The sequence below is a fragment of the Sabethes cyaneus genome, chromosome 1 (genome assembly GCF_943734655.1).
Source record: "Sabethes cyaneus chromosome 1, idSabCyanKW18_F2, whole genome shotgun sequence".
Classification (NCBI taxonomy): domain Eukaryota; kingdom Metazoa; phylum Arthropoda; class Insecta; order Diptera; family Culicidae; genus Sabethes; species Sabethes cyaneus.
In genome coordinates, this window is record NC_071353.1 from 128,438,887 (window position 1) to 128,453,419 (window position 14,533).

At 37.7% G+C, this 14,533-nt stretch overlaps 1 protein-coding gene across 2 annotated transcripts in view; it reads right to left on the bottom strand.

The window, feature by feature from the left end:
* Window positions 1-3,065: 3,065 nt before the first annotated feature.
* The window catches only part of LOC128732863 (uncharacterized), a 39,430-nt gene continuing 27,962 nt past the window's right edge, over window positions 3,066-14,533 (bottom strand). For both annotated transcript variants that reach the window (XM_053826283.1, XM_053826291.1), the window contains exons 2-5: window positions 12,073-12,196; window positions 4,486-4,677; window positions 4,286-4,361; window positions 3,066-4,174 (exon numbers count right to left, since the gene is read on the bottom strand). In XM_053826283.1, coding sequence (XP_053682258.1) covers window positions 4,066-4,174; window positions 4,286-4,361; window positions 4,486-4,677; window positions 12,073-12,163 — 468 coding nt within the window. In that variant the 5' untranslated portion in view covers window positions 12,164-12,196 and the 3' untranslated portion in view covers window positions 3,066-4,065. The remainder of the gene's footprint in view (window positions 4,175-4,285; window positions 4,362-4,485; window positions 4,678-12,072; window positions 12,197-14,533) is intronic.

The following is a 14,533-nucleotide window of genomic DNA, read 5'->3' on the forward strand; positions in this document are numbered from 1 at the left end:
GTTTACTGAATATCGACGTGTATTTTGGTCTTAATAAAACGCTACTGAATTTGAGTTCTAGTCGCGAGAAATGATGAAGTCTCTGCGGCTAAATTGAGCCCATTTTCTATAGTGGTGTCTGTGATTTTTAAATCCGACCGGCCGAAATAGCCTGCATAGGAATTAGATGCTTTTAAAAAACAGACCAAAAGAGGGACCGATGAATAACGTGTTGGTATTCCTAGATACCGGCTCTTTGAAGATAACTAGTTTTGCAGTGACAACACAGGGTATTTCCAGCACGCTACTAAATTCGGCATACAATACCTTTTATTGCTGCGTTTTCCCAAATAAAAACTTTTCCCCTATACCTATAACAATACTGAAACGAATGTAGCACTCATAAGCTTTAATGTGTTGTAACTATTTTCATAAAAATGTAAGTAATTTGTTAAATTTTATTCAATAAACATCAAAACCACTGTTTTTTCACTGGCACGTAAGCAGGCTGAAAAAACCAGCAGCAATCGCTTACGCGTATCCGCTCTTGATGATGGTTTGGAAAACACATAATTATGATCCCGTTTACTTATTCTAGCAAGTAAACAGCTGTGCATATGACGCCACAGCACAATTCTACTTCTTTTCATCACGGAAGAACACAAAAATTCCCCTCTGATATGAAAATATAAATCAATTTTCATTCACTAGCCATTAGCAGCATTTTGTTTTTAATTCCAGCATATGGTGCGTTATTTACACTACTACCAGTATGTGAGGCCTGAAACGCCTGAAATGCTTCTATCGTGTTGACATAGCTAGTATTTGAGTGACAACCACTTGCTTTTGGTGCTAATGTATATGTTCGATTTAATGATACACTAGCGCCAGCAGCAAGCTGTTTTCACTGCAAAACTAGTTATCTTCAATGAGCCGGTATCTAGGCAATACCGACACATTATCCATCGGTCTCTCTTTTGATCTGTTTTTGAAAAGCATTTAATCCCTGTGCAAGCTATTTCGGCCGGTCGGATTTAAAAAACACAGACACCACTATAGAAAATGGGCCCAATTTAGCCGCAGCGTCTTCATCATTTCTCGCGACTATAACTCAAATTCAGTAGCGTTTCATTAAGACCAAAATACACACCGCTATTCAGTAAATATTATTCTATCAACTGATATAAAAATCTTGTCTCGAATGAATATAGTTTCAACATAATTCTTGAATATTGTTTAGGCTACCACGTAATGTAAATACCCTCCCGTACCCTACCTTTCTACTGCAAAAAACAGCAACCCACATATCGCACAAAACAAGCATCCTGCACTGTTTGTTTGTTTGTTTGTTTGGGCTTAAACGTGAATATGAATGCACCAATCCCACCTGGTGCAAGGACTAACAAGTTGGACAGTTGTTTTGAATTTGGACTGGCAAGAGAGAGCCCTAAATGACTGATTTGCATCTATTAAAACAAGAGGTACGATTGGTTTATTTTGTTTATATTTTCAGGCAACATTTCAAAAAGTCAAATGTGCAAATGAGGCATTCCGCTCGTGTCTCTTCTTTTACGCTTATCACGACGATGCAAATGCATTTGAAAGCAGCTGTTTAGCCTGAAATGATTACTGACTTAATTATTAGCTAGTTAATCGTGCAGAAAAATTGCATAAATAAAATGGTGTTCGAGATATGTTTACTGATATGATATGAAAAAATGAAACATCGTGGCCAGATGCGAAATATTTGTAGAGTGAATAATTTATATACGAAGTATAAAACCGGCTAGCGATTGGGTATGGAATGGGAAAGGTAACTAGGGAAAGCGCCCAACATAGCTCTAGCCATCCCAAGCCCCTACCATGCGCCTCCACGTGGCCATACCTGAAAATACTTCAATTTGTATAATTGAGTAGCCAAGCTAGAACGAGTGGAGTCGTGTGGTTTTCAACTCCTAACCTTACAACTGTAGTTTTAGGCAACCATTGAACCAAATGACTTTATTTTCAATTGCTATAGCAATAATTAAACTAATATTTTTAATAGAATATCCTTGGCCCATTGCACATTGCAGCCTGGCTTCTGGTCTAAATGTCATTGGTTCATCCCCGGACGTCCGGAATATCATTTAACCTTTATTACCACAGACATTCCCAACGACTGCAGATAAATCATTATCTATATGGGAAGCGTTTGGTCTGCGGTACATGCTGTGCAGTTGGTCTGGCCATTGACACGAAAAAAGATAGATTCAAGTAAAAATAGATTAGATTAGAAGCACAAAACCAGCTAGTGATTAGATACTTGATCTGGTTAATACAATCATGGTTATCACCCACAACCAGGATCAGCGTTTGCCAGGATTAGCAGCTGCTCGAAGTGCCACATTGAGGGGGTGCCATTTCAAGTATCTAATAGTATAAGCGTCTTGTTTCGTCTGAAACCAAAACCAGGCCCCTGACAGTACGTCATGTTTTCGTAGCATGAATCGCAACTCGCTCTCTGAAAGAATTCACTATGCTGAAACTAATAGATGTTCATCTAACCTACAACTCGTGCGAGCACCTCACGAACACTCTCTTATTCGGATCAGGATTTGCTGTGGATCCGAAGAGACGACACTTTGTGCTTTTCATGATATTGAAGGCGCTTTCGATCTTCGAAACTTCACTTCAATTAATCTGCTGAAAAAGGGATCCAACCGCACTACAATGAGTTGAATTAAAGCATTTATGTCAAGCGGAGAAATCACAGCATCTTTGAGAGAAACTTCTATCTCGATTTCGGTGATTGAATTATGTCCAATAGGAGGAATTATTTCCGCTTCCACCTTCCACTTAGTTTCTAACCAATTGCAGCAGAAGGATTAACGAGTTGCCCGCCCCACTTGGCATTAGGTTGGCATTTATAAATGCTGGAAACAATCTCACTTACAACCGCGATAAGGTGACAGGTTCAAGACACGAAAGTTCCTGTGTAAACTCTACCAAAGACATCTTCTGTGCCCCATCCTGGACGGTGACTTCAAGGTACAAAAAAAAGAGGAACAAACGATTTGAAATATGAGTAACGTTTATTACCCAACTTGTCAATATGTGTTCGCGTTAATTTTCTCCTGACTTATTTTTCTGCTAGTAACGAGAATTAACTGCCAGCTGCCAGTTTCTTCCTCCCATACACCGTCCACATTCATTAATCTACGCTTCTAGGAAGATTGTCTTCCTGTGCGCCGGTATGGCGCATGGCACATAAAATGGCCTGTCTTGCGTGAGAACAAAGCATCCGTGTCCGTGGTCACCCATCCCGTGGGGCTTGTGACTGTGTCGGGAAAGCTCGAGCTGGAAAGCTGATACGTGAAATTCCCTTATTATGTATTGGAGCGCTCGTGTTTATGTTGTTCGATATTGGAAATTTAGTTCGTGATACCTGCAGGACTTTTTTTGTTCGCACAGTCTTTCCGTCGTTTGATGTTGTTTTTCTCGAAAAAACTTTCCCTTGTTTCCTCCGGAGGTGATTTTTTTTGCCAAGCACGGAATGAGTGATCTGGAGCAGTGTTTGATTCCCGTCGTGTAACTTTCCGGTGTCAGATTGGATGAATTCTCCAACGGTCATGGGCCATCTTCTGGCGGCGGCGGTTACGTCTCGGATTTAATTTTCGATTATTTTTCTCTTGGTACACGGTTCTGGTTTCGAACGTGTTTTTAACTTTTGATTCGCTGATTTGTTCTGTTCTTGACATTTGATGCTTTAAAATAATTACAATTTCATCAATAATACCATTCTAGCATACTGTTTTACATCTCGTATTTTGTGTTACGTTGATTCAGAACGATCAATAGATTGATTAATAGAAAACTTTTTTTTTGTTGTATAAAGTATTATGTTACAATCAACAGGTTCTTAGCATTAATAAAAACATCGTTATCCATAGCGGAAAAGATTGTGTATTTATGGTTGTGTGTATGTTTCAGTGTTCTCTGTAATGTATTCTGGACCATATTTTTTGTGTATTTTTTTGTTTTTTTATTTTTTTATTTTGTTTTTTAATAATTTGATATAGTGACTGTCATTCTACGTTCAACTATCTAGTGTAGTGAAAAGTGTGGTTTTGTGTCTGGTTCGTACTCGACTTCCTGGGGAAACACAACCTGGCTGGGCTTATCTCGCAGGTATAATCCGTAACGCGATGGGTATCTGTTGAAAGGCAAAGAAAAGAAAAGTTTACAGATGCGATTTAAACTCTTCGATTAACTTAGTTTAATTTCAGTTTAATGGAGTAAGTTTGTCCTTAGCATGCTGTATTACCTGCGATCAATATCCCTCATCCGTTCCAGGTGATCAGCCCAGGCTTTCTCGGCATCAGCCAATCTGCCAACGCTTGCTGTAATCAGAAAAACAAAAATTAGCAAAAAAAAAAAAGAAATACATTAGTTGGTAATATTTATCTCAGGTCCAATGGAGCCAAGACTAGTGAGAAAAGAAAAGCAAAGGCAGACAGCACTTACATGCCCGTCGTGAGCGTGGATAGTGATGGTCGTAGATTGGCCGAGGCGAGTAACCGTACGTCTCCCGGTGCACCGGTAAGTAGTGATAGCCGGGAGAGTGGATGCGGCCGACAGCAGTCTCTGGTTCGTCGAACAGCAGAATCGGTCGGTGCCGCCAGGATGGCGTGTCGTGTGCGCGTATATCATCGGATCCTGAAATCGAAAAAAAGAAATAAGCACTTGTAATATATGCGAGACGTGCAGCAAAATATATTTAGGCAACATGGAACTTAAATATACATGTTTAGAATGCAGATGAACATTTACGCATCTTCCCGCATCCATCTCCCTGAAATTAATAGACTCAATAGACACTTGCCATAAATTTACTGAGGCCAGGCTTTATTTTGGGTTTTTTTTTGCTTTATATATGATCATTTGACTGCAGTGCCTCAACGAAACAGAATTCGAAAAAGCAGTGTAAAGAGAAATTGTAGAGCTAACTATCATCTACAATATTATTGAAAAAAAATTTATCGTTTCTATTTACGGCGCTATTGAGCTTCTACCCCGTGGCCGTTGAGTAGCAAAAGGAGCGCTTATTTGGCGCCCCTAAACACAAAAAATTAAATTATACTTTGTTCAATAATATTGTCAATAGCAGTTAACACTACAATGAAGCCTGACTGAGGCCAAATGCACGCAACACCAACCGGACGGACGGTCAAATCATGCTTATGCAGTACTCTGAAAATATTGTAAATTCTCAGCGTTTTACGGTAAAGCGCAGAAAAATAGTTTGTTTGCTCTCTCTGTCGGTTTGTTATCTCCACCGCAAAGCAAAGAGAATTCTTTCTTTTGCAATGCTTAGCTTCTTTGCTCTGCTCCCAATGAGCATCAATTTTGTTTCTACTTTCTGTTATTGCTGGATTACTGCAGTACGTACCTCTAGTGATTTTTTTTATCATATCAATTTCATAAAACAACTAATAACACTACGAGCTAACCTAGAACTTTCTGATGACCGCTTTCGAATCTCTTTAAGCCTCTTTAAGAATTAGGTTATAAGCTCAGCTGAAAGCAGCGATAAAACCGATTATGCTTTTCGTTGCTTCACAGGCTCCGCCCCAATTTAATGAGGCTTTTTGCTTTGTTCTACAAAGCTATAAAGCATAAGCTAAATAGCTAAATAGTCCAGCCAGCTTTGCTTGCTTGAAAATATATATCCGTGAGCAGAAATGTTGAAATTTCACTGTCAGATCAACCGGATCGATTTGGTTTATAGCGACCGTAATAAAATATTCGATAGATCCCGATTCAGCAGTGTCCGTAGTTGTGCAGCATACGCGCAGTAAATTTTCACGTGCGTATTGGTGAATGACAGGAGCTTGGTGCAATTTTTGCAAACTAGTTGTTTTCACTAAATAGGAATAGTCAATTAGTCATTCTCAATTTTTAGGAAAATCATTTCAGTTGCTTCCTGCGGCATAAAAATCGATTGATAATAACTTTCTTCCTATAACTCACACATTGCATAAATTGATATGTTTGAGGGTTGAAAAATACTGGAATATAGCAATATGGTCTCGCATACATAACGTTTTCGGATGAACTCTAATATTCTTTATTAATAAATAATAAATCGATAAAACAGTTTGATCAATTTTGTGTTGGTATGTATTGATTCGCCCCACCTAAAGGGTGTCCCACATCAAATTGCATAACGGAGGAAACGCTGTAGAAAATTACCTAAATGACCGATCTTTTTCACGCGTTTTCTTCATATCTTCCTCAGATTTGACCACCTTAGCATGCTTGCGTAGTGCCTGCTTCATAATAGGCCAGTATTTTTCATCTCTTAGTTAGGGTCTTAGTTCCGGTGCGTTGGGGTGGTTGTCCTTGGGTACGAAAGTAACCCCGTTGGCTTCGTATCACTCTAGGACATCTTTTGCATAGTGGCACGAGGCTACGACGATCTGGCCAGAAGATCGTAGGGCCCTCGTGTTGCTTCAACAGAGGAAGCAGACGTTTCTGTAGACACTCCTTGAAGTAGATCCGCCCGTTTACAGTTCCGGTAGTCACGAACGGCACACTCTGTTTGCTACATGGGCAGATCGCTTGCCAAATCATGTATTTCTTAGCAAACTTTGAAAGTTTCTGCATCCTTACTTCCTCCGGAACATCAAACTTGTGCTAGGCGGAGTAGCCCCGGAAGCAGCCGGAAGTCCACCTTGACATTGGTCTTATCATCCATGATGAGAGAGTTAAGAATTTTCCTGGTGCTTGTGCAAAATAACTTCGCGACGTTGCTTTTCGGATGACACAATTGTTTTACCAATGTTCGAAAAACTAACCGCGATAAAAATACAGTGTAAACAATACACTCTAAACTACTTCTACTCAAATTTTCAAGAGAAAATACCCAATGGGTAATTTTCTACAGCATTTCTTCCGTGATGCAATTTGATGTGGGACACCCTTTGTGAGAGAAGTGGCGATTCATAACTTTTGAACCATGATTTCGATTCCAAATAAAAGGCATTTCAATGAATTTTCAAGCAAAATATATTTGGTTTGAGATATTTGGTTTGGTTTCATTAATGTTTTTCCTAACTTGTTAAATTTTCTCGTTTTTAAATTTTCTTGTCGTAGAATTTTGAATTAGAGAGAGAGTTTGTAAATAACTCTTCCGAAACAATAAAACAATAGGGGTTAATGGTGCAAAACGGGTAACTTCTCGTCGGTTCTGCGCATTCAGAACGGGGTTTTTGTCAATTCTTTTTGCAACGGCAGTCAGCCCTACCGTTCATTAAATTTCATAGCGTTTCTTTTGTGCTGGAGTAGTGGAGTTCGAACGCTATGCACAGTACCGTCGCACTTAGTTCAGTCATACCTGTGATTCTACACATTTTCGAACAAGTTTCCTTTCCTTTAGCAACGAATGACTGCAAAACAGTCAATTGACTGTTGACAGGTTTCATTTTCAGTTTTTTGCTCTGGTCTCAGGATAGTTATTTGACTAAAGCGCCTCAACGAAACAAAATTCTAAAAAGTAGGATCTACAATATCTACAATATTGTTGAACAAAGTATAGATTTATATTTTGTATTACACTCCGTTGGTAGAAAAAAGAGCGCTCATTTGGCTACCCACGCACAATGGGCAAAAATAAGCTCGTAATCCCAATAATTAGAAGCCGCTTGTCTCTTCCTACGTTAAAAATGCAAAAAATCGATTTGTGATAGTCCCATTTTATGCAGACCTTGGGAAGATGTCCATTTTGCCCTATTATCCCCAAAAATCATGGCAAAAGCTAATTGAACAGTATAAAAACTTGTTTGCCACCCGTGAAATGAACTCAAACTGAAATTAATTGAAATTAACTTCCAAATGTCAAAACATAAGAAAAATCAAATCCCATTCATCCCATTCCATACTGTGCGAAATGCAAGAACAGTCCGTTTTACCCAATTCACCCCTAAATACATACACTCAAAAAAATCAGCACGTCAAGTTTACGTGAAAACATAGGTAATTCTCATCCATCACACTTTTCATTTAACATTCACGTGAATTGTTGGTAACTCGCACTCATACTAACATGTTTACGTGCAATCCCGGTAAATTTTAACAATTTTCCCATTAACTAGTACATGAAGTTCACGTAAGTTGCTGTACAGAATTTAACATGATTTTTCACGTGGATGCGACGTGTCGATTTTTTTGAGTGTAGTAAAACCTAAATAAAGCGATTAAAACTAACTCAAAGGCCTGGGAATAAACTCGAATAGCACCAGTTCATTTGAAAAACGTGAGGATAGTTGAATGTCATCGATTACGTACCATGCGGAATTCACAAACTGTCCATTTGGTCCGATTCTCTCCTAAATCTGCAAATAACGTTTATTTAGCATAAAAAAGCGTGATTTTTCAACGATGGTGTCTTTAGAGAAGTTTATCGATGAAATATAATGCATCTTCTTAAACTATAAGAGTGACCATAAATTCGTCTGTTAGGATGATACATACTTTTGTTTTTTAATACGTTCAAAACATTTCTTTTTACTTCAGAAAAATAGTAAATCACACCAAAATGGGCAACTTTGCTGAAAATAGATACTATATATCTCTAGTAAGTAGCGAAATATAATGATTTGTTCAAAAAGAACACTTAAAAATCAATTTTGCGCGATAACTTTGCATCCAATGCATTTATTGCTTTCAACTGTTCACCACAGTAATTCAATATGTTAAAATACACATTTTTTCTGAAGACTGTTTTTGACTTTGAGTTAGTTTTAATCGCTTTATTTAGGTTTTACTATGAATATGGGGGTGAACGGGGCAAAATGGATTATTATTGCTTTTCGCACAGTATGGAATGGATGGGATTTGATTCTTCTAATATTTTGACAACATTTGGAAGCTTTTCGAGTTCATTTCACGGGCGGCAAATAAGTTTTTATACTGTTCAATTAGCATTTGCCACGATTTTTAATGATAATAGGGTAAAATGGACATCTTCCCAAGGTCTGCACAAGATGGGACTATCACCAAATGGTTACTAATCAGCGTGTCCAGCTTTTTCGAATACGTGGTGCACGTTTTCTGTCGCTACCATCCTTATGCTTGGTAGTTTGAATCTTCTTGAACGTCTGATTACTTGGGATACGGTCGAATGTTTGATTTCGAGTTGTTTACTGCTCTGTCGATGAGAAGCATTTGGATTTTCGAAGAAATTACCCAATTTTTGTGCGCTTTCTCTTGTTCCAAAGATATCACTGTATCTCTTAACCTATTTTGGTGAAACTCTACCGATATAAACAACATACGTTCAACTATTTTAAGTCAAAATTTCTGTTATGTTCAGTCACGCGGTAAAAAGTTACTAACTAACTAATCAGTGTGTCCAGCTTTTTCGAATGCAGTTTTTAAAATACCCACAACTCAAATGCGAAAGGTTGAATCAATGAGGTGGATTTAGATAAGTTGTAGGAAATCAAATGTAATTATTAGAAATTTTATAGAAACAGCTTAGCAACTGGAGTAACTTATGAAAAAGACGTGTTTAACATAAAAAAAATTAAAATAAATCTAGCGTTTTCTCCGAATATCTCGAAAACGGCTGCATTTAGAAAAATAATTATGACCAATTTGCTTGTAAATGACAAAAAATTGTAATTTGTATCACAAATTCATATATTACTTGAAAAATCCCAAGTTTGAAAAAAATCATGAAAGTCGTTGTTCTACGAAGTCCGACCATGAAAGTTTCTCCATTTCAGGATAACTTTTAAAAGCTTACAAATTACTTCTATTTTTACCAAAAAAAAATTAAAAATTTTCAAAAATGGCATATTTTTGATATCTTGATTTTAAGCATTATTTTCAAATTCTTGAAAAATTTGTTAAACTTTTTTTTTCAATGCACATTTTTTTCATGTTCAGAAATCAATTTTCTACAACTTTTGCTTAGACATAATTTTTGTAAAATCGATAGTTTTCGAGATACAATCTTTCAAACGTAATACACGTGAAAATAAATACGCCCTTTTTAAAAATGAGTCTTGAATCAAAATGGCGCCAAAAACTGTGGAAGGTGCATGTTTCCTCCTATCAAACACTTTGTAAAGTTTTACCTAAATCAGAAAGAATCAAATTTTGTCATTTAGGGTATGTTGCATCGTCGTAATTGCCTATTCCCGTCCTATCCAACACAAATTATTAAAAATATCAGCATTTTTATGACACACAATGCAAAACAAGTTATTCCCTAATATTTTAGTTAGTTGTCTATCATACGCGATCAATCAAAGTGAGCTGAGATCTATTTAAATGCTTTTTATCATTAAAGAAGTCCTACCAGCCAAATTTCCTACGTTTTTTCGTGCGACGAAGAAGACAATGGCGACTAATCGTTTTAATTTTCGTCATTCATAAATGAGAATAACTCACGCAAGGCATTGTCGTTATTCTACAGCCAGGAAAACTTGCCTGACTTGCAGAAATTTTGTAGAATAATATTTGTCATGCCGTCCTACACAAATACATGCGCGTTAGCTTCGTGAACATTGTTGTGATTTTTAGTTCGGACGATGAAAAATTTTGATGGACGGATTTTAAAACGGTACGACGAATTTTAGAAATAAAGTCAGTTGCGTAATTTCAATAATATGCTTTAATAGTCGCTTTTCAGTGATTTCAAAGTTCACGGATCGGAAGGTAAGTGTGTTTTAGTCAAATCAGCACTAGAACTTTTGGAGTATTAATTAAATCCATCCAACAAATGATGAAAATTAGAACGGCTTTACTTATTAAGACGGGAATTAGAAAAAGCCCTACCTATTTCACGTGGAACTGCTCCACTACGGAACAAAATTTGGAAGATAATGCACGAACACAGTGTGCAAGATTTTTAGCAAAGTTAGCGAACTCTTAGGCTTCGCAGATGACTTCGATTTTTAAACCAGGAACTTCATGACGGCAGAGGAAATCTACGCCGGACGGCAAGCGAAGGCATGAAGGATTGGGCATCGATGTCCACATACATGCAAGGTAGAGTGTAGAGACTCAAAGGAGACGAACGCACGCCTTTCTCGGATGGTAATTATTGACGGTGACGAACTAGAAGTGGTAGACGAATTTGTGTATTTGGGATCGGGGATAACAACACTAGGCAGAAAACCCAGCGGCGCATTCAAGCTGGAAGTCGGGTGTTCTTTGCTCTTCACAAAACGCTACGATATAGAAACATACATCACCGTACGAAGCTGACATCGATATAGATCCCTCTTTAGACCGGTAGTTTTTTAAAGATTTGGAGCTGTGACGCTATTTATGAAGGACATGCGACACTCTCCGTGGCATGTTTGAGCGGAAGGTGCTGTGGACGGAATTACGCCGAGTACGCACTGAAAGCGGAGAGGGGCAGAAGCGTATGACTCACGAGCTACAGATTCTCTGCTTGAATAGATCACATCGTAAGGATGTCGGATCATGACGCAATCAAAATCAAACAACTTCACACCCGCATCTGGAACAAAGGGCGAGTGGCCCAAAATCGAGATGACAGGAGACGACTACATACATGGACGGTATGAGCGACCCCTGCTCAATACTACCGATAACGGCAGTGAATTGACACTGCCAAACAAGATTTTTTTTTCAAAGAACGGTTTGGTAAAACGGTTGTTGCCTGTTTTAACAGGCAGTTGCTTTGTGCTATTTTGGCCAGATCTTGCTTCCTGTAACTACGGACTCCAGAAAACGAAACGTGAAAACGAAGGTGAAACAACTTCGAATGTTACCACTACCGTGTTACCGTGTTATCCATGACCACGTTTGCGGAAAACTGTCAGAAACAGAGGCACATACGGGAGGCTGTTGGGAATTGATGGTTCGGGTAGTCAAATTAGCGTAAGAATGTGTTCCTGTTTTAGCACATATCCCATAATCTAACCGTTGTTTATAAATCAGATTAATAAAACTGGCATAATAATAAATTTATACAAAAAGAAAACAAATTAAAACAGAAATAAGAGTGAGAAAAGAAACTGAAAACTCTAAAATTGGTTTACTAACTGAATTGGAGTTTGTTGGAACACTTACCTTTAAGGGATCTGATGTATGATTGCCAAAATCTGGCCTTCTTGTTTGGCGTTTCATTCATGCCAATCATCGCTAGGTGATTTTTAAACATTTTGACTAAGTTTTATGTTGTATAATTCGTTCGCTGGAAAGATAGAGCAAAAAATTTCATGATTATTATCTGGCAACAAACAATTTCCAATTAATGTTTCTGCCTGCCGTCATCTTTTTGTGCTTTTGCGGTAAATCGGTCGGTTGAAGCCATGTAAATAGTCTGATAGATAATTTTCTGAGTCAATGTACACAGAGGACAAGCAGAGAATACATACAATGGAGAATTTAATATCGAAACGGAGCACAACAGCTTTACGATCGACAACAAATTTTCCGGTTCAATGTGTTACGACAACCCGGACGGAGTACGTACCAAAGGGCACCAGAATCGTAACGAACATCACTGATTGCGGTTGAGATTGAAAATAAAAAAAGAGAAAAACTTAATCCTGTTCAGGTGACTGAATACATTTGATGCATGTGCATTGAAAGAGCAAGTCTTGATGGCACAAAAAAATAGTTGACAATCATTCAACTGTGCACATGCCAGTAACTGCGAAGTAAATGGTGTAAATGTACATTTGTAACAAATCACCGCTCTACTTTTTCTTTCGTTAAAACAACGGGTAGATAGAAATTAAATTTCAACAATCAAATTCAAAGGGATAATATTAATTGGCAAACAGTGAAGCATCGCAATTTTGCGGTTGCCAACCTCAGTCAGCCAGCCAGCCAGCTATCGTAGACCAGCATCTGAGAGATTGGATGATACTTTTGCATAATTAAGCTTTTTTGTGAGTATCACTTGTACGCCACCGAAAATATATTGCTCACTAAATGAATCTTTCTTCAACTGTGTTTTCATTTAGTGTTGACGTCAGTTCGGGTTTCAGTTGGGGTGACCTTTTTTGAATTAGTTGTAAAAAATTTATCGCTTGTAATAAAACATAATAAAAATGCTATGAAATTGAATCACTTCTATTTTCTGTGCCTCCGAGCATGTACCCAATATATGTTTTTTATAGTTCAAAGTTAAAGTTTTGTTTTATACCCACAATAAGAGACCCAATTTAGGTAACATGTCCCGTCTCCATTCTGGAGGGGACAATTATTTCAAGCAATCTCAATAAAGTTTTCATGTCAAATTCAGCAGCCAATGGAAAAAGAAATTATTTCTTAACTTGCTCTCGGAAAGTGGAAGAGACTTTTCCGGCGGAACCGGAACGCAAATCGCAAAAATGAACAGGATAATACGCAGGTAATTTAAATTGTGGTTATCATGTTAATAAAAACTTTTTGCTGATGAAATCGTCCCGAGTGCGGTGCGTAGTAGAGGCAAAGTATGATAATTAAATAAAGTACCTAAAATCCGCTCTTAAGCAGGGACTGTATAAGTGCTGTTGTAAACTGGTAAAGAAAAATCTTTTGCAAAGTTTTAGAATAAAATTCTTCAAATGGTTCGAAGCGCCCTGCTCGGTTTAAACTACCATTTAACTTTGTATTGAAATGTCAAATGTTAAAATGTTAAAACCGCACGCTTTCAAATCATGTGTGTAGTTCCCATAGCAGAGCAGCACCAAACGTGTTTGAAGCCTAGTTCCATTTTTTGGACATTGATGACGGTCAAAGGTTAAGTAAAGGTAAGGTAAAGTTTTGAAGGGTCGAAGGTATCGAATGTTACGATGCAATAAGAGAGAGAAAAGGGCGACTTTACTAGGCTAATCGATAAGCTTCAGAACTTTCCTTTAACTTCCTTTCCGGTAGTTTCAAGCCTGTTCTCTGTTTGAAACGGGAAAGTTTAAAGATTTTACCGTAGCAAAGATGGAAGATTTTTCATGCGGTCAGCAAAACTTTGTTTCATTATGATCGATGGCACGTTGGCGGTTCACTTCAGTGGAATTTATACTTAATACTGATTATAAACTTGGGAATTTTATTCTCGAAGCATTGTTTGGTTGATTTCATTACAGCTGTATTTTCACTAAAATTTTTAAAATTTTATATTGAGAGTGGAATTTAATTCTTTTGTCAATTTATTAGAAAAATTAGACAGCAAAACCTTTGGGAGTGAAGCCATTTAAGGGCTCGGTTTATTCAATCTGCTTTTTCCAAGGTTAAAAACTTATTTATTTCCGTATCAGAACGAATCAGCAGATTAATTAAAGTATTGTTCATCGCTGGTAGAAGAACCAATATTCGGTGGGTGTGGCAAAAATTCCTCCTTGAGCGTTCAGGAGTAGAATTTCAAAAGTTTTTCGAGGCCGAGGATTGTCATGCAACAAAATAATTTCATGATGTCTTATTGCATATTCTGGCTCGGTCAACGTTGTGTTTTTGTCTTAACTCTGACTTTTGTATTATGTAATTTTTATAACCCCACAATCCACTGCTCAAACGAATCTATTATAGCCTGTACCGATCGTCCGTA